Below are 22,323 nucleotides of genomic sequence, written 5' to 3'. Positions count from 1 at the left end.
ATTGTTGAACTAAATTCTTGCAAACCCTCTACATCTACCATTGAGCATGTTACTATTTGCACTAGATGTAGAGATGTCAACATTGATGCTATTCATGATCACATTGCTATAATTAAACAACAAAATGATCATATAGCAAAATTAGATGCTAAAATTACCGAGCATGAGTTAGAAAATGAAAATTTTAAATTTGCTCGTATTATGCTTTATAGTGGGAGACGCCCTGACATTAAGGATGGCATTGGCTTCCGAAAGGGAGACAATGTCAAGCTTAATGCCCCTCCTAAAAGATTGTCTAACTTTGTTAAGGGCAAAGCTCCCATGGCTCAGGATAACGAGGGCTACATTTTGTACCCTGCCGGTTATCCCGAGCACAAAATTAGGAGAATTCATGCAAAGAAGACTCATTCTGTTTCTCACCATGCTTTTATTTATAAGAATGAGGCTTCTAGCTCTAGGCATTCTACACATACTAAAATGCCTAAGAAGAAAACTCCTATTGCATCAAATGAACCTAATGTATCATTTAAGACTTTTGATGCTTCTTATGTGCTAACTAACAAATCAGGCAAAGTAGTTGTCAAATATGTTGGGGGCAAACACAAGGGCTCCAAGACTTGTGTTTGGGTACCCAAGGTGCTTGTTTCTAATGTGAAAGGACCCAAGACCGTTTGGGTACCTAAGAACAAGACCTAAACTTGTTTTGTAGGTTTATGCATCCGGGGACACAAGTTGGATCATCGATAGCGGATGCACAAACCACATGACAGGGAGAAGAAGATGTTCTCCTCCTACGAGAAAAACCATGATCCCCAAAGAGCTATCACATTCGGGGATGGAAATCAAGGTTTTGTCAAAGGATTGGGTAAAATTGCTATATCACCTGACCATTCTATTTCCAATGTTTTTCTTGTAGATTCTTTAAATTACAATTTGCTTTCCGTTTCTCAATTATGTAAAATGGGCTACAACTGTCTTTTTACGGATATAGGTGTTACTGTCTTTAGAAGAAGTGATGATTCAGTAGCATTTAAGTGAGTGTTAGAGGGTCAGCTATACTTAGTAGATTTTGATAGAGCTGAACTCGACACTTGCTTAATTGCTAAGACTAACATGGGTTGGCTCTGGCACCGCCGACTTGCCCATGTTGGGATGAAGAATCTTCATAAGCTTCTAAAGGGAGAACACATTTTGGGATTAACCAATGTTCAATTTGAGAAAGACAGGGTTTGTAGCGCATGTCAAGCAGGGAAGCAAGTTGGTGTTCATCATCCACACAAGAACATCATGACGACCGACAGGCCGCTTGAGTTGCTCCACATGGACCTATTCGGCCTGATAGCTTACATAAGCATCGGCGGGAGTAAGTACTGTCTTGTTATTGTGGATGATTATTCTCGCTTCACTTGGGTGTTCTTTTTGCAGGAAAAAATCACAAACCCAAGAGACTTTAAAGGGATTCTTGAGACGGGCTCAAAACGAGTTCGGCTTAAGGATCAAAAATATTAGAAGCGACAACAAGACGGAGTTCAAGTATTCTCAAATTGAAGGCTTCCTTGAGGAGGAGGGCATCAAGCATGAGTTCTCCTCTCCCTACACGCCACAACAAAATGGTGTAGTGGAGAGGAAGAATAGAACGCTATTGGACATGGCAAGGACCATGCTTGATGAGTACAAGACTTCGGATCGGTTTTGGGCCGAGGCCGTCAACACCGCGTGCTACGCCATCAACGGGTTATATCTACACCGAATCCTCAAGAAGACATCATACGAACTCCTCACTGGTAAAAAGCTCAATGTTTCATACTTTAGAGTCTTTGGTAGCAAATGCTTTATTCTTGTTAAAAGAGGTAGAAAAACTAAATTTGCTCCTAAGGCTGTAGAAGGCTTTTTACATGGTTATGATTCAAACACAAGGGCATATAGAGTCTTTAACAAGTCCACTGGACTAGTTGAAGTTTCTTGTGACATTGTGTTTGATGAGACTAACGTCTCTCAAGTAGAGCAAGTTGATCTTGATGAGCTAGATGATGAAGAGGCTCCATGTGTCGCGCTAAGGAACATGTCCATAGGGGATGTGTGTCCTAAGGAATCCAAAGAGCCTCCACAAGCACAAGATCAACCATCTTCCTCCATGCAAGCATCTCCACCAACCCAAGATGAGGATCAAGCTCAAGTTGATGAAGATGAGGATCAAGAAGATGAGCCACCTCAAGAGGAGGGCAATGATCAAGGGGAGATGCCCATGATCAAGACAAGGAAGATGATGAGGGTCCAAGACCGCCACACCCAAGAGTCCACCAAACAATACAACGAGATCACCCCGTGAACTCCATCCTCGGCGATATTCAAAAGGGGGTAACTACTCGATCTCGTGTTGCTCATTTTTGTGAACATTACTCCTTTGTGTCTTCTATTGAGCCATACAGGGTAGAAGACGCATTAAGGATTCGGATTGGGTGTTGGCAATGCAAGAGGAGCTCAACAACTTCACGAGGAATGAGGTATGGCATTTAGTTCCACGTCCTAACCAAAATATTGTAGGAACCAAGTGGGTCTTCCACAACAAACAAGATGAGCATGGTGTGGTGACAAGGAACAAAGCCCGACTTGTGGCCAATGGATATTCACAAGTCGAAGGTTTGGATTTCAGTGAAACTTATGCACCCGTAGCTAGGCTTGAGTCAATTCATATATTACTTGCCTATGATACTTACCATGGCTTCAAGCTTTATCAAATGGACGTGAAAAGCTCCTTCCTCAATGGACCAATCAAGGAGGAGGTCTATGTTGAGCAACCTCCCGGCTTTGAAGATAGTGAGTACCCTAACCATGTCTATAAACTCTCTAAGGCGCTTTATGGGCTCAAGCAAGCCCCAAGAGCATGGTATGAATGTCTAAGAGATTTTCTTATCGCTAATGGCTTCAAAGTCGGAAAAGCCGATCCTACTCTCTTTACAAAAACACTTGCAAATGATTTGTTTGTATGCCAAATTTATGTTGATGATATCATATTTGGGTCTACTAACGAGTCTACATGTGAAGAGTTTAGTAGGATCATGACTCAAAAATTCGAGATGTCTATGATGAGGGAGTTGAAGTACTTCTTAGGATTTCAAGTGAAGCAACTCCAAGATGGCACCTTCATCAGCCCAACAAAGTACATTCAAGACATACTCACCAAGTTTGGGATAAAGGATGCCAAGCCCATCAAGACACCCATGGGAACTAATGGGCATCTCGACCTCGACACGGGAGGTAAATCCGTAGATCAAAAGGTATACCGGTCGATGATAGGTTCTTTACTCTATTTATGTGCTTCTCGACCGGATATTATGCTTTCCGTATGCATGTGTGCAAGATTTCAAGCTGATCCTAAGGAAGTTCACCTTAGGGCCGTAAAACGAATCTTGAGATATTTAGTTTATACTCCTAAGTTTGGCCTTTGGTACCCTAGGGGATCCATATTTGATTTACTTGGTTATTCAGATGCTGATTGGGCAGGGTGTAAAATTAATAGAAAGAGCACATCAGGGACTTGTTAGTTCTTGGGAAGATCTCTAGTGTCTTGGGCTTCAAAGAAGCAAAATTCTGTCGCTCTTTCTATCGCCGAAGCCGAGTATATTACCGCAGGCCATTGTTGCGCGCAATTACTTTGGATGAGGCAAACCCTTAGGGACTATGGTTACAAATTAACCAAAGTTTCTCATCTATGTGACAATGAGAGTGCAATCCGCATGACGGATAATCCCGTTGAACATAGCCGCACTAAACACATAGCCATTCGGTATCACTTTTTAAGGGATCACCAACAAAAGGGGGATATCGAGATTGCATATATTAACATCAAAGAACAATTAGCCGATATCTTTACCAAGCCATTAGATGAGCAAAATTTTACCAAACTTAGGCATGAGCTAAATATTCTTGATTCTAGGAATTTTGAATGACATTTTGCACACATAGCTTATTTATATACCTTTGATCATCTCTCTTTCATGTGCTATGACTAATGTGGTTTCAAGTGCATTTCATGCTAAGTCACAGATTGAAAGGGAAAAGGAGTCTTTGGCGAAGACAAGGCTTCCACTCCACTCCATCGAATTATTCATCCTTCGTCGTCGCTCCACACCGCTCTCCAAATTTGGTATAATCTTCACTCACATATTATTTACTATAGGGGGAAAGTAGAAAAAGGGCTTATATTTCACTCACAAGTATCCGTTTTTGGCGATTCATGCCAAAGGGGGAGAAAGTATTAGCCCAAAGCAAAAGGACCGCACCACCACCAATTTCAAAAATTTGTAGTCTTTCAATTTGTATGTTTTTAAAAGAATTTCAAATTGGTATCTTATTTTTGATATAATTTCAAATTGGTATACCCTCTTCAAAATTAATAAATAAAACCCTCTTGAACACTAAGAGGAGGATTTCATTAAGGGGGAGTTTTGTTTAGTCAAAGGAAAAGCATTTGAAACAGGGGGAGAAAATTTCAAATCTTGAAAATGCTTCTCAAAATCCTATTCATTTACCTTTGACTATTTGCAAAAGACTTTGAAAAGAATTTACAAAAGAACTTGCAAAAACAAAACAAGTGGTGCAAGCATGGTCCAAAATTTTAATATAAAGAAAGCATCCATGCATATCTTATGAGAATATATATTGGTTCAATTCTAAGTAACCTTTGCACTTACATTATGCAAACTAGCTCAATTATGCACTTATACATTTGCTTTGGTTTGTGTTGGCATCAATCACCAAAAAGGGGGAGATTGAAAGGGAAATAGGCTTACACCTTTTCCTAATTGATTTTGGTGGTTGAATTGCCCAACACAAATAATTGGACTAACTAGTTTGCTCTAGACTATAAGTTTTACAGGTGCCAAAGGTTCACAACAAACCAATATAAAGACCAAGAAAGGATTCAAACAAAGAGAGCAAAACACACTCGAAGGCAGCCCTGGTCTGGCGCACCGGACTGTTTGGTGCACCACCGGACAGTGTCCGGTGCACCAGGGAACCCAACTCCGAACTTGCCACCTTCGTTAATTCTGGGAGCCACTCCGCTATAATTCACCGGACTGTCTGGTGTAGCACCAAACTGACCGGTGTGCCAGCGGAGTAACGGCTACACAGCGCCAACGGTCGTCTGCAACGAGCAATTAATGCGCTACAGTGCGCGCAGAAGTCAGAGCAGCGCCAGAAGGCGCACCGGACAGTGAACAGTGCCTGTCCGGTGGCCCAAATGTCAGAAGCTCCAACGGTCAAAATCCAACGGCCGGGTGACATGGTTGGCGCACCGGACAGTGCCCGGTGGTGCACCGGACTGTCTGGTGCGCCATGCGACAGCAGCCTCCACCAACGTCTCTTTTGGTGGTTGGGGCTATAAATACCCCCAACCACCCACCATGCATTGCATCCAAGTTTTCAGCCTTCAAACACCTTACAAGAGCTATAGCATTCAATACAAGACACAATCAAAGAGATCAAATCCTCTCCCAAGTCCAAAGATCATTCCAATCAAATAGTGACTAGTGAGAGAGACACTTGTGTTCATTTGAACTCTTGCGCTTGGATTGCTTTTCTTCTTCATTCTTTCTTGATTCCAACTCAATTGTAACTAAGGCAAGAGACACCAATTGTGTGGTGGTCCTTGTGGGGACTTAGTGTCCCGTTTGATTGAGAAGAGAAGCTCACTCGGTCTAAGTGACCGTTTGAGAGAGGGAAAGGGTTGAAAGAGACTCGGTCTTTCTGACCACCTCAACGGGTAGTAGGTTTGCAAGAACCGAACCTCGGTAAAACAAATCACCGTGTCATCCGCCTTATTTGCTTGTGATTTTTTTTCGCCCTCTCTTTCGGACTCGTTTATATTTCTAACACTAACCCCGGCTTGTAGTTGTGCTTAAAGTTTGGAAATTTTAGATTCGCCCTATTCATCCCCCTCTAGGCGACTTTCACCCACCATCAATCAGGACATGATGTAGCTTCATGTTGGCGATGACATGGGTGGTAATGAGTGGTAGTATGCCATCCCTTGCCATGTTTTCGGGGCAGTCGGATGCCCCGAAGGAGATAGTGGTGCTCCGCCACCGTTGATGTGGGGCTGCCTTCGGGACCCCTGGGATCATCGAAAGGACCTCGCGGTGCAGGGACTTCACGTTCCTACGGGAGGTGAGCTCCTAGCTTCTGCCATACATCACGTACAGCTTCTTGCGGCGGTCGTTATCATCACCGGAGTCGGAGTCTCCAGTGAGGATGTCCTTGAGGACTTGCTCGAGGGACTGATACCCGAGGTCCCGTTCTCCCGCGGTCGTGTCACCTCAGTCGATCTTCTCCTTGCCAGGCCGGCTACGAGGCGACGAGCCATCCTTGGAGGTCTGCTCGCGCCGCTCGCTGATGCGCTTCACGAGCTTGAGGATCTCTCGACATTCCAAGGCGCTGTGGCGACTATTGGGATGGACAGGGCATGACCCACTGTTACTTCCCTGTTGTCGTGGGCGCTTGCTGCGCTCGTCTCGGCCCCCAGCTGCAGCTGTAGCGACCGGAGCACCAGACTGCGGCTTATCGTAACCGCGATTCTTCTTCTTCTTCTTGCCATCGCCCTAGGTGGCGGCACCTAAGCCGCCCGTCTGGGTAACTCCGGTCTATGGTGCCGAGTGCCATGCACGGCACTCGGCAGCTCTGGCACATTTGTCGGCCAGAGCAAAGAGCGTAGTGACAGTTTCTACATCATGCGTCTCTAATTTCTCCAACATCTTCTTATCATGCACCCCCTGTCGGAAAGCAGTGATAATGTTGGCATCGGAGATGCGAGGTATAGTCCCTTGTACCTTAGTGAAGTGGGAGATGAAAGTCCGAAGAGTCTCCCCGGGTTCCTGCCTCACTGCATGGAGATGAGCCTCCACACCATGCTGCTGATAAGCACTAGCGAAGTTTGCTATGAACCGTGCACAGAGCTCTTCCCAGGAGTAGATCGACCCCGGGGTGAGGTTCATGAGCCAGGTCTGGGCCAGCCCGGTCAAGGCTACATGGAAGTAGCTTGCCATTACGGCAGTGTTTCCACCAGCTGCCGTAATAGCGGTGACGTAGACCTGCAAGAATTCCGATGGGTTTGAGGTACCGTCGTACTTCTCCGGCAGGTGTGGCTAGAACTTGGGTGGCCAAGTCGCCGCGCGGAGATGATCCGCTAGTGCGGCACAGCCCACGCTGACCAATGGGACACCCGTCCGGATTCGGGCGCCCTTGGAGTTTGTGTTGCAACTGCAATGATCTCTTGGTTGAGGTTGCGACCCTCGAAGTTTTGTCGGCGCTCACGCGTCCTCTCCAGAGACTCGAGCATCTTCGCCCGCACGCCTGCGGTTGAGCTCTTCCTGCAGATCGTCAGTCCGTGCACCCCTCACTGAGGGTGAGCGCACAGATGCCGACGCCTCGCGTTGACGCCGGAATGATCGAGGCCTGGACCTGGCCGAGCCAGGATGGGCCATGCCAAGGAGACGGTCGACATCTTTGCACCACTGCCTCATGGCCCCCGGTGAGGCCGTGGAACATGGAGGGTTACGTAACAACTCCCTGGCTGCAGACAACGCCCCACCAGGAGCAGCCCTCGACGTAGTCCTGGATGTCTGTGCGGGCGTGTGCTGCTGCGCAGCGTGCATAGCAGCAGCAGCAGACGCAGGGCGGTTAGAGCCTCGTGGCACGGAAGATGCTGCCCCTTCCTCCATCAGAAAGTCCTCGGGAGACAAGTCCCGGTGCTCTACAATCTGAACCATTATGTCGAGCAAGAAAAACAGGCGAAAAAACCCAAGGCCAGACCCCCTACCTAGCGCGCCAAATGTCAGTGGGAAAATCCTCCGGCCGGGTGGCGGAATGCACCCGCCCTAATCCTAAGATGAGGAGGGGGCCTAAGCGCTCGCCCGTTTGGTGAATTCTGGATGAACACAAGAACACTCAAGGGTTTATAGTGGTTCAGGCCGCTGGAGCGTAATACCCTACCTCCACTGTCCGTAAGTTGTATTGACTGTGTCCCTTGTAACACTGTGTCCCCTCCCTTTTATAGTTTAAGGAAGATACATACAAGGATGCTGAGCTCCGACATGCGGGCCCAGGAGCATAATGGAAGGAATACATTATGTGAATAATTAATGCTGATAGCACACATGAGTAGAGGCGTATAAGCGGAGCCGTTCAGATTCCCTCCGCCTTAGTAACACATGAGTAATCAGCGGGAGTCATGATGACTATAGTCCATGCGGCATTGATAGGCAGTGACCCTTTTCTTGGAAACACGCGAGTAATGGTGAGTCATTGTCCTTGCTATGGTAACGTGTGAGTAACTATCTGTCACTGGAATGGACAGGCGCACGTCTTATCCATAATGAATGCAAAGACGCGGTAGCCTAGAGGCTTCATGACAGGTTCCGCTCGTTGGCTTACGCCGCGCGCAGTAGGCCACGTGGCAGCATCGGGTCTCCGCCTGGGCGGGGAATAGGAGTGTATGTGATAAGGTCTGGATCCCACCAGATCAGGTCTGGACACGTGTCGGCACCGGACCCCCGCCTGGGTCCTGATTAAGGCTCGGGTATGTTCTGTCCTGGAACCCTAGGACCCCACTGTGGGTGGCCCGGACCCCATACGGGGGGTCCGGATCCCATTCTAGGGGTCCGGTTCACACACGTGGAGGTCCTGGAGCAAACTTGCAGGCCTGGATCGTATATACAGGGGTCCGGCACTTTCCCATGGGGGTCCAGACTCACTGGTGATGCCTTAGAGTATGTCACTTTCTATGGACACGTGGCGGCACCAGACCCGCCCATGTGGATGGGGTCAGGTGCTGTTGCTGGTCCAGAGTAGTCGCTCGACGCTGGGGCGAGTCATGGCCTGGTCCCACATACAGCTCTTTTACCATGCAACTAAAAGTAGTCGCGTGGGTACTGTGTTTTTATACAGCAGTAAGGGGTACCCTAGTTTCAGGGTACCGACAGTAACCGTCAGGGAAATGACCCTCGGTCCCCGAGGCCCACTAGTCACAAGGAGGATGTAGGTGAATGTCGCCTAGAGGGGGGTGAATAGGTGTAATCTGAAATTTACAACTTTAGACACACACTACAAGCCGAGGTTAGTGTTAGAACTAAAATCAAGTCCGGGAGAGAGGGCGAAAACAAATCAAATGAGAATTGAGCGGATGAACATAGTGATTTGTTTTACCGAGGTTCGGTTTCAAAGAACCTAGTCCCCGTTGAGGAGGTCACAAAGACCGGGTCTATTTCAACCCTTCCCCTCTCTCAAACGGACACTTAGACCGAGTGAGCCTTCTTCCTTAATCTCACGGGTCACTAAGACCCCGCAAGGACCACCACACACTTGGTGTCTCTTGCATCGCTTACAAAGCACTTAAGAGTAAGAATGGGAAAAGAAGAAAGGCAATCCAAGAAGCAAGAGCTCAAAAGAACACAAAATCTCTCTCACATGTCCACAAGTGTTTGAGATGAATTTGGGACTTGGAGAGGTTTTGATCTTTTGAATTGTGTCTACGAGTGAATGCTAGAGCTCTTGTATTGAATGCGATCTTCAGAAATCTTGGATGCTTGAAGTTGTGGTGGTTGGGATAGCCCCCAACCACCAAGGTAGCCGTTGGGGAGGCTGCTGGCGATGGCCGCATCGGACAGTCCGGTGCACCACCGGACAGGCACTGTGCACTGTCCGGTGCCCCGCCACGTCACCCAATCGTTAGGGTTCAGAGCCGAGTCGACCGTTGGAGCTTTGCTGCTCTGACTTTGCTACTCTGACTTCTGCGTGGCATTGTTTCTCACTGTAGCTCCTGTCAGAGTCGACCGTTGCGCGAGTTAGTCGTTGCTCCGGTGGCACACCGGACAGTCCAGTGGCACACCAGACAGTCCGGTGAATTATAGCGAAGCGCGCCTGAGTTTTCCCGAGAGTGGCTGGTTGGAACTTGTACGGCCCTGGTGCACCGGACACTGTCCGGTGGCACACCGGACAGTCCGATGCGCCAGCCCACAACACACTCTAGTTCTTTGCTGCATCTCAAATTGAGTCCCTAACTTAATTCTTTTATTGGTTTTGTGTTGAACCTTATGCACCTGTAATACATGAATTCTAGACAAACTAGTTAGTCCATGTGTTTGTGTTGACGATCAACCACCGAAATTAATTAGAGGAAAAGGTTAACCCTATTTCCCTTTCAGTAGGAAAGGTTTGCCATTGATGGACCCACCCCCAGATAAACCTGAGGCACCGAGCCAAGTGTAGGGCGAGGCTGCGCCGCAAGGGGTCTCAAGCGTCACGAAAGCCACTCGAGTGGATTTCACGCCTGACTAGGACTGACCCGCCGCAACACATTAAATGTGCTAGGCAGCAGAGGGTGAGTCGGTCCACCTTCCACTCATAACCTACGGCCTCCTAGGCCTATGGCCCACTCACACCCTATTGAGCCTAGGCCTGAGTGCACTGGCAGCCTACGGGCTCTCCAACACGATGAGCAATGTCGAGACCCAGGCTATGACAGCTAGGGGTTGGCACGGCACCAGGATGGCAATGATGGCGCCAGAACTCTTCGTCGCCCATGCCGCTCTCCATAATGAGCATGATCAGAGACGATTCGGCGACCAAGACGCATGCGAACAATGCAGGTAAAATGCTTGGTTTTACCACAGTACGGTAGCTCCTTCTCGAGGAACCTACCAGTGGCCGACCTGGCGACCCCCACCCCGGCCTTTAAAAGGAGGAGGTCGACCACAATACGAATGGAGGAACAAAGGGAGAACACCAAACAGAAGACACACACTTGACGAGACCAGAAGACCCGGAGGCCGAAGCCAAGCGTGCAAGCCACCGCGACGTCCAAGGCTTAGTTAGGACTCCAGTCCCATAGTCTTTAGGTCCACCCACACACAAGAGACCTAAGAGCTCCTCCCTCTCTCGACCGCTTGTAAGCCCTACTACGAGCATTGACGAATAAGGTGTCGGTAGCACGAACCACTGAAGACTAGATGTAGGGATGTTCTACCCAAACCAGTATAAATCTTGCACCCACTAAGCACACCATCCAGACCATGGAACGTGCTCACAAATTTATTTATTGGAGTGGAGGTTCGAAACATCGACAATTAGCGCGCCAGGTAGGGGCCTTGCGTTCCGATGACTTCTCCAGACTTTGGATGGCCAGACACGACGTCGCATGGGCCCCCGGAATGACCATTAGTTTTGGGAGCCTCGACTTCATCATCAACAGTGAAGGGGAGATGGTCAGTGCCCCGGCAACCTAAACCCTTCCACCCAGTGATCTTGAGGCCATCATAGAGGCCCTCGGCAGCCTCCAACTTTCTCCACAGATGCATCATGAGGACTAGGAGATGACCTCACTCTCTGAGGGAGACGAGATAAGGCGACAACTCGCGAACCATATGGGGTCTGACCCATCCTATGATGATTTGTGGGACTTCTTCTCGTCCTACGTGGCATCGTCGGGCAGTACGATGACGACTCTAGCGACACCCCCACGACATAACCACCTCACCTCTGTCACTCTCCAAGCGTACATGATCACGAGTTCATGACCCTGGTGGCATGCGGCCATCACCCGACTACCGACGACTTGGAGCTCATCAAGATGGTCAAGGGCGGTGGGGACCTCGTCTTCGATGCCTTTTGCTCAGACTCAGGCTCAGACCCTGACTCCCCAATGGATAGCAAGGACGAATTAATGAGGAAATCACTCCAATACATACAATGCATGGATCGATAACACGCTCATGTGCACGACAGCTAAATCTTCAGGTTCGTTCTAAACTAGTCAATTGTGTTTTCAAGCCTACACTTGGAGCCATGGATGTTTTGTTGATTAGGAACCTTAGAGAGGACCAGCAAGGGCTTGGGAAAGGCTGACTCAGCTGCAATTCCATCTTGGGTTCGAGGACCAGTCTGCACTAAAATGGATGCCCAGGATGCATCTGTACTCGGATTGCGATAGACTTGGTATGGATGGAAATATAAGGAGATTATCTAACCAACCTAACTAGTCCACCCCCGTGATTCTCCCAACTATTCCCTGGTGCTACGCTATGTGAATGTGAAGGTTCGGAAGGCACTCACCGAAGATCGAGACAAAATTGGGGAGGTCCACACGCAGAGTGGGTCGGCGATGAGGGAAGAGACTCTGATGAGCAATTCCCGTCGCCCCGGTTGCCAACTGTAGCACCCCAAAAATTCAAATCTTAAAATTTTCTCAAACTCGTTCTAAATTCAAAATGAATTTTAAATTTCGTTTCAAAATGTATGTTTGCGAGTTGATCTCAACAAATAAAATATAGTGGTCTATATCCTCCTCAAAATATCCTACAAATATTTCCCCAGTGATCTCCCTCAAATTCTTTCCAGAAATACTGCCCAAATATTCCACCGATAATTCTCCAAATATTTTCCTCCTGAGAAATACCTTCAGAATCATTTTTAGAGTCCCTACAAAAATTTTATTCATAATTTTCCTCATGCTCATACGTATACATACGCCTACGGTGTCATACAGTGAGATCTACAAGTTAAGTTCACTTATACATGACTAATAAATGCTTATCTTCCACTAATCCTCGCATCCTCCCATTAATCCTCGCCTCCTCCCCCTAATCCCCCCACCTAGCCTACAAATAGAGGGGCAAGGGCCTCCCCTCAAGCCACACCAAGCCATTTCATGGCAACTCTCCCCCCACTCCCACTGCCACTGCCACACAAGCACAACACAAGCACAAGGATCGTTCGGTCGTTCATTCGATCGTTCGTCCACCTGTTCATAGTTTGTTCGTTCGTTCATTTGATCGTTCGATCGTTTGTCTGATCGTTCATGGTTCGTTCGTTCATCCGTTCGTTTGTCCAAATAATCTTTGTTCAACCGTTATGCTGCCGAAATTCCGATCGTTCGTTCATACGATCATTCGATCGTTCGTCCGTTCGTTCATAGTCCCTATTCATCGTTCATAGTCCCTATTCATCGTTCATCGTTCATTCATAGTCCCTATTCAGCGTTCATCGCTCGTTCATAGTCCCTATTCATCGTTCATAGTCCCTATTCATCGTTCATAGTCCCTATTCATCGTTCATCGTTCGTTCATACAAACTATTCATCGTACTATTTCATCGGCGTTATTCATCATTACTAATCATCGATGTTATTTATCGTTGCCATTCATCGTTACTATTCATCGTTACTATTTATCGTTACTGTTTATCGATCATCCGATCACCCAAATATTCAACTGCTCATCCATCATGTTGTCCAGCTCACCTAAGACCTGCTAGACCAATATTCCAGTCATACGAACTCCGATGATTGTGATTTTCCTTCCAGTAAGAACTTTCCATCTGGTCACCCATCCCAGATTTCTCCAAGTTGAGCACGCTTAACTTTGAGATTCTTTCGAACCAGGCTTCCAAACTCATATTCTAATAATTCTTGTTTCTAAATTCTTATCAAATTATTCCCTATCCAACCATGTCATCCCTTAAACATGGTTCATATTCCAGAAAACTCCCAAAATACTCTTGTCACATATTTTGCCTATAATTTCCCTGTTCAGACTAAGTCAGATTATTCATTCGCCACTATTCTCACCAACAGTAAACTCTAATATACTAAACCACAGGTACCCAGCTATAAATACACCCAGCTACCCTCTCCACACACTCAACACCCTCAGCCAAGGCAAACACCCCACCCACTTAGTTACCCCACTCTGCCGGCTACACGCATAGTGTCGCTTCGCCTCCAATCCGCCCTTCTGGTAAACATCTCCACTCCATCACCAGTAATATCACAACACCACATCACACAGATTCTGCTCAAGACTCTACCCAATCCATATATCGTCATTCTAACCACTATACTAAATATTTGTTGATATACTTGTTGGTTTGTATGTTTGCTTGTTCATGCTGCATAGTTATCAGAGCGTTTGTGCCGTCTCGTGAAGGTCAGATTTGCAAGTCTACGCCAGATGGTGGAGCCAGAAGCCACTTCCACGAGCTCTCACCCTTTCGTCGGTTAAGCACAGCAAGCTCAATGGATCCCTTTGATGCATAAATTACCTATGTTTTTTCAACCACAACCCTCAGCCTATTATTTTATGCATGATATGATTTTGCTGCTAAGAGACAAGTTATTATGTCCACCCAGCCTTAGAACTTTGCCGCAATTCATCTTTATACTCCTCGACATTTTTGTTACAAATGATTTGAGAAAATGTGTGAGTTTTCAAAAGAAAATGTTTTTCAAAATGGGTATGATGAAGGGTTGTCACCCTTATCACCCTTGAGTGGGATGATCAGAGACTCCCTGGTTTGGGAGGGCCTAAGGTGATGACTCAGCCGGGTTAGGTGTGAACATGAAGGATTGTCCCTCTCGCCTAACGACCGGTTTGTCATCACTCCATACCTATACTCTTATCAAGTACTAGGCGACCGGTTTGTCATCACTCCTTACCTATACTCTTATCAAGTACAACCACTCGAGATTGTATGGGCAGTCGCTTGATCTGAACTTGCACGGTATGAACCCCAGGATTATGAAGGCTAGGGAGCACCGGGAGGATAAGGAAGGGAATGTTTTGTCCGGTTTGGACATGGTGGTGGCCTTGTTTCTTCAGGTATAATCGCTAAGGTAAGGACGTGCAAGGAAGGAAAGAGTTTTGGCATTCGGATCTCACGACGGTGAGATTGCAGAAACCGGACTAGTGGGTAAAGTGTACACCTCTGCGTAGAGTTTAAGAATCTATTCGAATAGTCCGCGTCCACGGATATGGATGAGTCATGGCATGGATTTGACAATTAGTGTTTTGTTTTCAAAAAATGATTTTGAAAAGTGGTTTTAAAAGGTCCGGCGGTCGAGCCGTGAGCTATGGTGGATGGGAAGTCTAGTAGCTGTTTTTGAAAATGAAAACCAGTGGGAAACAACTGAGATACCTTGATGGTTTAGTCCAGGGGATTTTGTTCTATATTGAAAAACTTCATGCTCCTTTGGGAGAGGATGCGCTTTGAAAAATATAAAATGTTTTACCAAATAACCCTACATCAAATATTGCCATTCTACAAAATATCCTGAGCTCCACATACACCATGCATTATATCTGATTTCCCCATTCCGTGGGTGAAGGTGGGCTGCTGGATACGTAAGTACTCACTCTTGCTTATTTGTTGTTTTTCAGAGAAGGAGATCGCTAACCAGGTAAGAGTTACGCCTGTTCCCAACCTTGCTTGTGGTTGTTGGATCGCTGATTTGCTTCGCTGTGTATATCGGGCTGCTTCAGCCGATCAGCCCCACTCTGATGATATGTCCCGAGTTGTGGACCAACTCTTAAAGTTGATTGCCACCTTTATAGGTTTGTCTTGTTTAAGCAGATCTGGAATCATTTGATGTATAAATGTGTTTACTAGCCTCCTGGACTAGTAATTACATCACATTTGAGTCCCAGAGGATTGGGACGCTTCACCAACCAGCCCTAGCGGCACTGCGCACAGGTCCCCCACGTACATGTGAACCTCCTAGGCCACCCGATTGCCCCTAAGCAGCGGTGCAGATGGGCGACTACGACGGTGGTGAAAGGGAAATGTGCCCTTGGGCCATTTCTAGAATTGTTTTGGTGAGTAGATGCCCAACACATCGTTCCAAGATTTAAAATGCCAAGATGCAAATCAAAGAGTAAGGTATGTCTCTGGACTTAGTCAATTGTTTTTGGGTACTAACATGCTTATCTAAGTGCTAGAGACATAGCCAAGAAACAAGGAAAGAAATAAAGAAGGACTGGCTCGGTTCAGCCACAACAGCACCAGCCTGTGGCGCACCGGACAGTCCGGTGGTGCACCGAACAGTGTCCGGTGCCCAAGCTAGCCCGGCGGCGAACTAGCCGCTCTCAGGAATCGGCGCGGCGACATGGCTATAATTCACCGGACTGTCCGGTGGTGCACCGGACTATCCGGTGAGTCATCAGCGCTCGCGCCCAAGTCTTCGGCGACGAACTCGTCGCTCTCGGGAAAAGAAAAAGACGTCGCGGCTAAAAATCACTGGACTGTCCGGTGGTGCACCGGACTGTCCGGTGGTGCAAAGGCGCTCGCGGCCAACGGCCGACTGCGCAATCAGCGGGTGACGCGTGGCCCGCGCCAACGGTCGGTTGGGCACATCGGACAGTCTGGTGCGCCAACCGGTCCCGAGGTCCAACTATCGGCTGCACCCGATATGGAAGGAGATCGCGCACCGGACTGCTACAGTAGTTGTCCGGTGGTGCACCGGACTGTCCGGTGCACCACTCGACAGAAGGCAAGAATTGTCTTCCAAGTTGATCTCCAACGGCTCCTAGCTGCCTTGGGGCTATAAAAGGGACCCCTAAGCGCATGGAGCAGAATACCAAGCATTCACTAAGCATCCTAAGACTCCCAGACTCCGCCTCCACGTATTTGATCGATTGTGTTAGTGATTTGAGCTCCGTTTGTGTTGTGAACTCTATGTGCTATGTTTCGAGCTCAAGTCTTGGCTTGTGTGCGTGTGTGTGCTGCGGATTTGAGTTTTGCGTGTGTTACTCTCCCTCACTTACTACTGTGTTTCTCTTGTGATAAACTTGGAAGGGCGAGAGGCTCCAATCTGTGGAGATTCCTCGCAAACGGGAGAAAGGTTACTAAGGAAGATAGTCGTGGCCTCAAGTTGATCATTGGGTCACTTGAGAGGGATTGAGTGCAATCCTTGACCAAAGAAGGTCACCACAACGTGGAAGTAGGCATTGGCCGAACCACGGGATAAATCACTGCGTCTTGCGTCCATTTTTTTGTGATTGGCTTTCTTCTAAAGTTCACACTCTAGAAACTTGATTTAATCACACTAACTGTTATAATCAAGTTTGTGCCCATTTAGTGTTGAATTTTGTAGGATCACCTATTCACCCCCCCCCCTCTAGGTGCTCTCAGGTGGGTCTCCTCTCCCCTATGCCCCACGACGACGTTGATGGTGGCGAGAATCTGTGGCGGTTTATGGTGGCTATTCGGTCGGGTGACAGTCACGGTCGGTCTATATTGTGTGGGCCCAGGCGAGGTGAACTTGGAAATCCTAGCAACCAAAAGGCCAGTGTCGAGTCTTGCGAATCCTAGCAACTTTCTAGACTTGGGCGCCGCAAAGGACATCGACCTTGTTTGTTTGGGCTTTTTAGCTTCTGGCCATCAAAAGTTGTTGCGGACTGCCAAACGTCCCAGCTTTTCAGCCTGCTTAATCGTTTTGGTAAAAAACCGTCCAAAATCAACATGAACTCAGAATCGGTCGAGTCATCATGATAGTAGGAATCATCGCTTTCTAGATCTTGAATCCTTTGGACCACTTCATCTTCCTCCGCACAATATCCCCACGATACTCAGATTCTTCCCACACCCAGATTCTCAGAAAAACTGGCCAAAAAAACCTGAACCAACCAGGTCTAACGAGAACAACGCCCTCACCTAGAAAAAGCCCCCAAGGAGAGACACTCCCCTCAAGGGCTTAGGAGCTAGTCGAGGAAATGACCCTGGACCGCCTAGGGCCCACTAGTCAGCAGGATGACGTAGGAAAGGTTCGCCCCGGATGGACCCGCCCCTAGATAAACTCGAGGCACCGAGCCAAGTTTCGGGTGAGGAGGCGTCGCAAGGGGGGTCGGGCGCAGCAGGGAAGCGACTCGAATGGATTCCACGCCTGACCAGGACTGACCCGTCACATCGCATTAAATGTCCACCTTCCACTCATAACCTACAAGCTCCTAGGCCTGCGGCCCACTCATAGTCTATCGAGCCTAGGCATAAACATATTGGGCGCCTACGGGCTCTGCAACACGACGAGCCGTGTCGAGACCCAGGCTACGACAGCCAAGGGTCGGCACGACACATTGACTACAATGATGGCGCCAGAACTCTTCGCCACCCGCCATCATGAGCAGAATCAGAGACGATTGGGAGACCAAGACGCATACGGACAACGCAGGTAAAACACTCGGTTTTACCATGGCACAGTAGCTCCTCGAGGAAGCTACCGGTGGCCAACCCCCAACTCGGCCTATAAAAGGAGGAGGTCAGTCACAAGACGAACGGAGGACCAAAGGGAGAACAACAAACATAACACACACACTTGACGAAACCAAAAGACCTGGAGGACGGAGCCAAGGAGCAAGCCACCGCGATGTCCAAGGTTCAGTTAGGACCCCCAATCCCGTAGTTTTTAGGTCTACCCACGCTTAGGAGACTTGGGAGCTCCTCCCTCTCTCGTCAGCTTGTAACCCCTACTACAAGTATTGAGCATTAAGGTGTCGGTAGCGTGAGCCGCCGAAGACTGAATGTAGGGACGTTTTGCTCGAACCAGTATAAATCTTGCATCCACTGAGCACACCATCTGAACCACGGAACGTGCATACAAATCAATTTGTCGGAACGAAGGTTCAAAACACTGACAATAATACACTAACATGTACATAAATTCTCCCATGATAACTTTCACATTGCTCGGAAAATATGTACCTGACAGTTGTCTTTTACTTGTCATCAATCACTTTTCTGGTGACTAACCCCGACAAAGTGACATGGATCCAGGGACAAAAATCCCACTCGGGATTCAGTTTTTTCCGTTTCCGGTTTAGTGATCCCTACGTGGATCTTGTACTCAACTAGCAAGTGGTATCTCAAAATTATTACCCAAAATGATCCACAACCATCAACAAATCCACAGGGACAATTAACCTAACACAAAATAAACGGCTAAAGGCTAGATTGTCAACTCCATTTTTCTAAGTATAAATGAACTAATTTCTCTTGATAAAATGAAAATTCCTTGACAAAAAAGAGTTGCAAAACTAGACCTAAGAGTTTGTTTAGGAGTAGGTGGAATGGAGGGGATTGAGAGGGCTGGAACCCATCATTATTTAAAATTGAATATTGAGTGATTCAACCTCCTCAGTCCATTCCATTACCCTTACTCTCAAACAATCTCTCTAAACGACTAAAATTAACCACTTCAACAACGCACGTGCTCTGCAAAAAAAAAATGGCATAGCTGCTGATACATCACGGCGTGCAACATGGTATAAATAACATCGGTCATAATTTATCTGAGCTGCCGACTTGGCAATGTATCTGATAAGATAACACGACGCTCAGAAGACATCGGCAAAAGCTACCAGTCTATTGACATTTCACCATCAACTCGTGCTCGGGCTTGCTGACTTTTGCTGTTTGGCCTTCTCGACCAGAGGTTTTAGCTGCTGCTTCTCTGCAAGCATCTTCAGCAAGTTGAACAAGAAAGGGATGTAGTTATGTTTCCTCCGAATGTTCTCCTTCTTCCACTTCTTGAACTTCTCTTCTTCCATGATGACCTTCTCCGTGACAGTTTCGATTGCCGATATCACCTCCGTAAGCGAACTGCTCAAGGATTCTGTGGAGGAAGCATTATTCATCTCCTGCAAAATCTGCTCCCTTCTCTTCTCCAGTTCCTCAAGCTCAGCACTGTACACCTCTTTCCTGTTCTTTATGATGGCCATGAGATTGAACCTGATCTCGCTTTGTGAGTAGCGCTCAATCCTTTCTTGAATAACTGGCTGCACCATCCGTAGCCAATCAAGATCATCAGCACCATCGCACTGCCCAAGATTCACAGGCCCTTCCTTCAGTCCATCCAGCTCATACAGGACACCTTCAAAAGGTAAATAGCTTATGAAATGGTAAACATCATCATCCTTAGTTGCGGCCCTCTGCTCATCAGAAATAAATGGCTCTGGCCTTGCAAAGCTGTTATGAGCTGTCCGGATAGATTCGCTGTTGCTAATAGCCAAGCCCTTCAGATCTGGTGTAAAAGCTCCTGTGAATTCCTTCAATTGAGATAATTCTGGGCCAATGTCAATTTCAGGGCGATTCATGAGAACTGAGAGAATAGCTTGAGTAGCACATGCATTAGTGATGACCTGAAAATAAGTAAAAGGATATCCTGTTATTGTTAAGCACAGAGTAGCAAACGTGGTTAGCTAAAGGGACAGAAACAGAACAGAACTAACTTGGTGCGCAAAGAAAAGGTTTGGGTTAGGATCTCTGACAACAGGCCGTTCATCCTTCTCCCCGGGTATCCACTTGAAGAGAAAAATTAGCCCATATACTGGCCTAAGAAAAGTGGAGAGGACAAATATGTGTTCAAGGCATTCAGATTGCAGATAATGACGACATAAATAATAAAGATTCTCACCGCAGTTGACTAAGAGAGCCCACATCGAGAGAGTAAAGCTCTTCCACCTGTTTAAAGAACATCCCAAACATATAAATTTCTGGGTTCAAATTTTTTTTCTATGGATAACTTGACAAAAAAATGATCGTCACATATTTCTAGAGGCACCTGTTCTATATATATTATTATTGTAACTTAAGTACCAACATTATCAAACTCAAGAAATAAAAGCATGACCTCAAACAAATATAATTGGTAGCTGGCATGTTGTCATGTGACTAGAGGTCCCATACTAAACGAATGCAAGTGAATAAACAAATGTAGAATAAGCCTCACTCAAGGCCTCCCTTACTTTTTGATAATACAAGGACCCTCCCCATTTCAAATTGAGTTGACCGTTGCATAAAGGTAAAAAAAGAGCAACTATTGACAACAAATTATCAGTTATTCTACCTTAAACTAAAGTGCATGTCTTCAAGATCCTGTTGACAAACAAGATTACAATCAGCTACATATTATTATGCTTATCCTACAGTCATATAATATGGCAGTAAGGCACTTCCAAAAATGAGAGTTCCAGGTTGATGTGAGTTTCAGAACATGAGCAAGAAACAAAACTTCAGAAGAACTAGTGTACACTAGTGAATGAACAGGTCGAGCGCATAATGCCATTGCAGATACAATAATAGTTCAATGGATGAGGAAAAAAACAGTTGCTACAAAACAAGCAGTTCAGGCAAGGAACGCAACAGAGCCCTGGAAGCTAACCTGTACACCTTTCACTTGCATTTGCTGAATCAGCTCAGTGAACACACCTGCTCAAGTATAACATAAGCAATGGTTTCAAACACCAGTAAGAACAACTAAGACAGAACTCAGAAGTACAAATGGGAGTAAGCATAACAAAATGTGTTTCAACTCATCAACAGTTTGCTGTTTCGTGAAAGTAGGGGGGAAGTAATATGCCAAAGAACAGAGATACCAATGGGTTGGTAGATCATTCAAAAGTGTGACGACTGATGACATAAGTTGGTTTCCTAACGCTACTATTAGGAACGGTGAAGAGCACATGCTGAATGACTTAAAAAGACGATGAATGCAATCATCATGACTAAAGGAAAATTGTCCCCTTGAAGATAACTCGGGTATAACCGAGCCCACTACACTTATAAGCAAAACACAGAAATTGCATGATATGCAGAGGTGGACGGGCAGGGGAAAAAATAAGGGAGTATCCTACCCGCACGCTAACATGCCATACACCTCCCACGAATCGAAAATGACAAGGAACAGCACATATAGTCATTGATGAGACCATGCGAAAACTCACCAGGATCAGACTCAATAGTGCACCAGGACATCCTTGCGAAGCCACTGAAGTATCTGGTTGCCCTGGCACAATCAATAGTAGCAAAAACATGGTAAATACACGAGCGGCACCAAACAGCTTATATTTTTAAGCTGGGGTGAACACGAGAGATTTGCTAATATGCCCACATCAACAATGGGCTTCAGAATTTTGCCCGGGACGTGGGTCTACTCATGTATACACCGATTATTTTTGCAGAGCAATCGAAGTTAGTAGGCGTAATGCATGCATAGATCAGATCCGAAAAACAAATAGTAGGTTAGGGTTTGGGTCCTCAGTTTCGCACAGCAGGAAGAGAAGATGAAGGGGTTGGCGTACCTGGTGGTGCTCGTCGACGGCTAACGGGCCGAAGAAGATCCGAGCAACCGGCAAGTAGGGCGGCAGCGACTGTCGCCCCAGTCGTTGCCGTCGCCGTCGTCACGAGAGAGAGAGAGAAGTGGGGAAGGAATGTGCACGCTGAAGAAGAAAAGGCAGGTCTGGTCCGTGTAGAGGGCCAAACGGGCTTTAAAGTCTAGTGAGCGGCACGAGGCCCACAGGGCTGGGCAATTGAGTAACCGAAATTTTTCGGTTTGGTTTTTTAGTTTTTTTTTTAAGTTTGGTTAACCGAAATTTTGTTTAGAAAAAAGGAAAACCGAAGATTCAGTTAACCGTATGCTTCGGTTCAGTTTTCAGTTTAATCGAAAAAATCGAAACCCCTGTGCAGCAGCGTCATCCATCATCTTTTGAATGCTCCCATGGT

General features: G+C 46.8%; 1 protein-coding gene across 2 annotated transcripts; it reads right to left on the bottom strand.

Moving 5' to 3' along the window:
• Positions 1 to 18,802: 18,802 nt before the first annotated feature.
• On the bottom strand, positions 18,803 to 22,063 carry LOC100382000 (uncharacterized). 2 transcript variants are annotated; one of them, XM_008645760.3, is made up of 6 exons: positions 21,903 to 22,063; positions 21,546 to 21,607; positions 20,984 to 21,030; positions 20,237 to 20,283; positions 20,052 to 20,154; positions 18,803 to 19,961 (listed from the first exon to the last, which is right to left on the bottom strand). In XM_008645760.3, the coding sequence occupies exons 2-6, from the start codon at positions 21,574 to 21,576 to the stop codon at positions 19,203 to 19,205; spliced, it is 987 nt and encodes a 328-aa protein (XP_008643982.1). In that variant the 5' UTR covers positions 21,577 to 21,607; positions 21,903 to 22,063; the 3' UTR covers positions 18,803 to 19,202. The 2 variants fall into 2 exon arrangements, with proteins under 2 accessions (XP_008643982.1, NP_001168238.1); NM_001174767.1 differs by having other exon boundaries at positions 19,067 to 19,961; positions 20,052 to 20,283; positions 21,903 to 21,977.
• Positions 22,064 to 22,323: the final 260 nt, after the last annotated feature.

This window comes from Zea mays, chromosome 5, assembly GCF_902167145.1.
Source record: "Zea mays cultivar B73 chromosome 5, Zm-B73-REFERENCE-NAM-5.0, whole genome shotgun sequence".
NCBI lineage: Eukaryota > Viridiplantae > Streptophyta > Magnoliopsida > Poales > Poaceae > Zea > Zea mays.
Note: the sequence above shows the minus strand (reverse complement) of the source record. Positions and strands in the feature narration are given on the sequence as shown.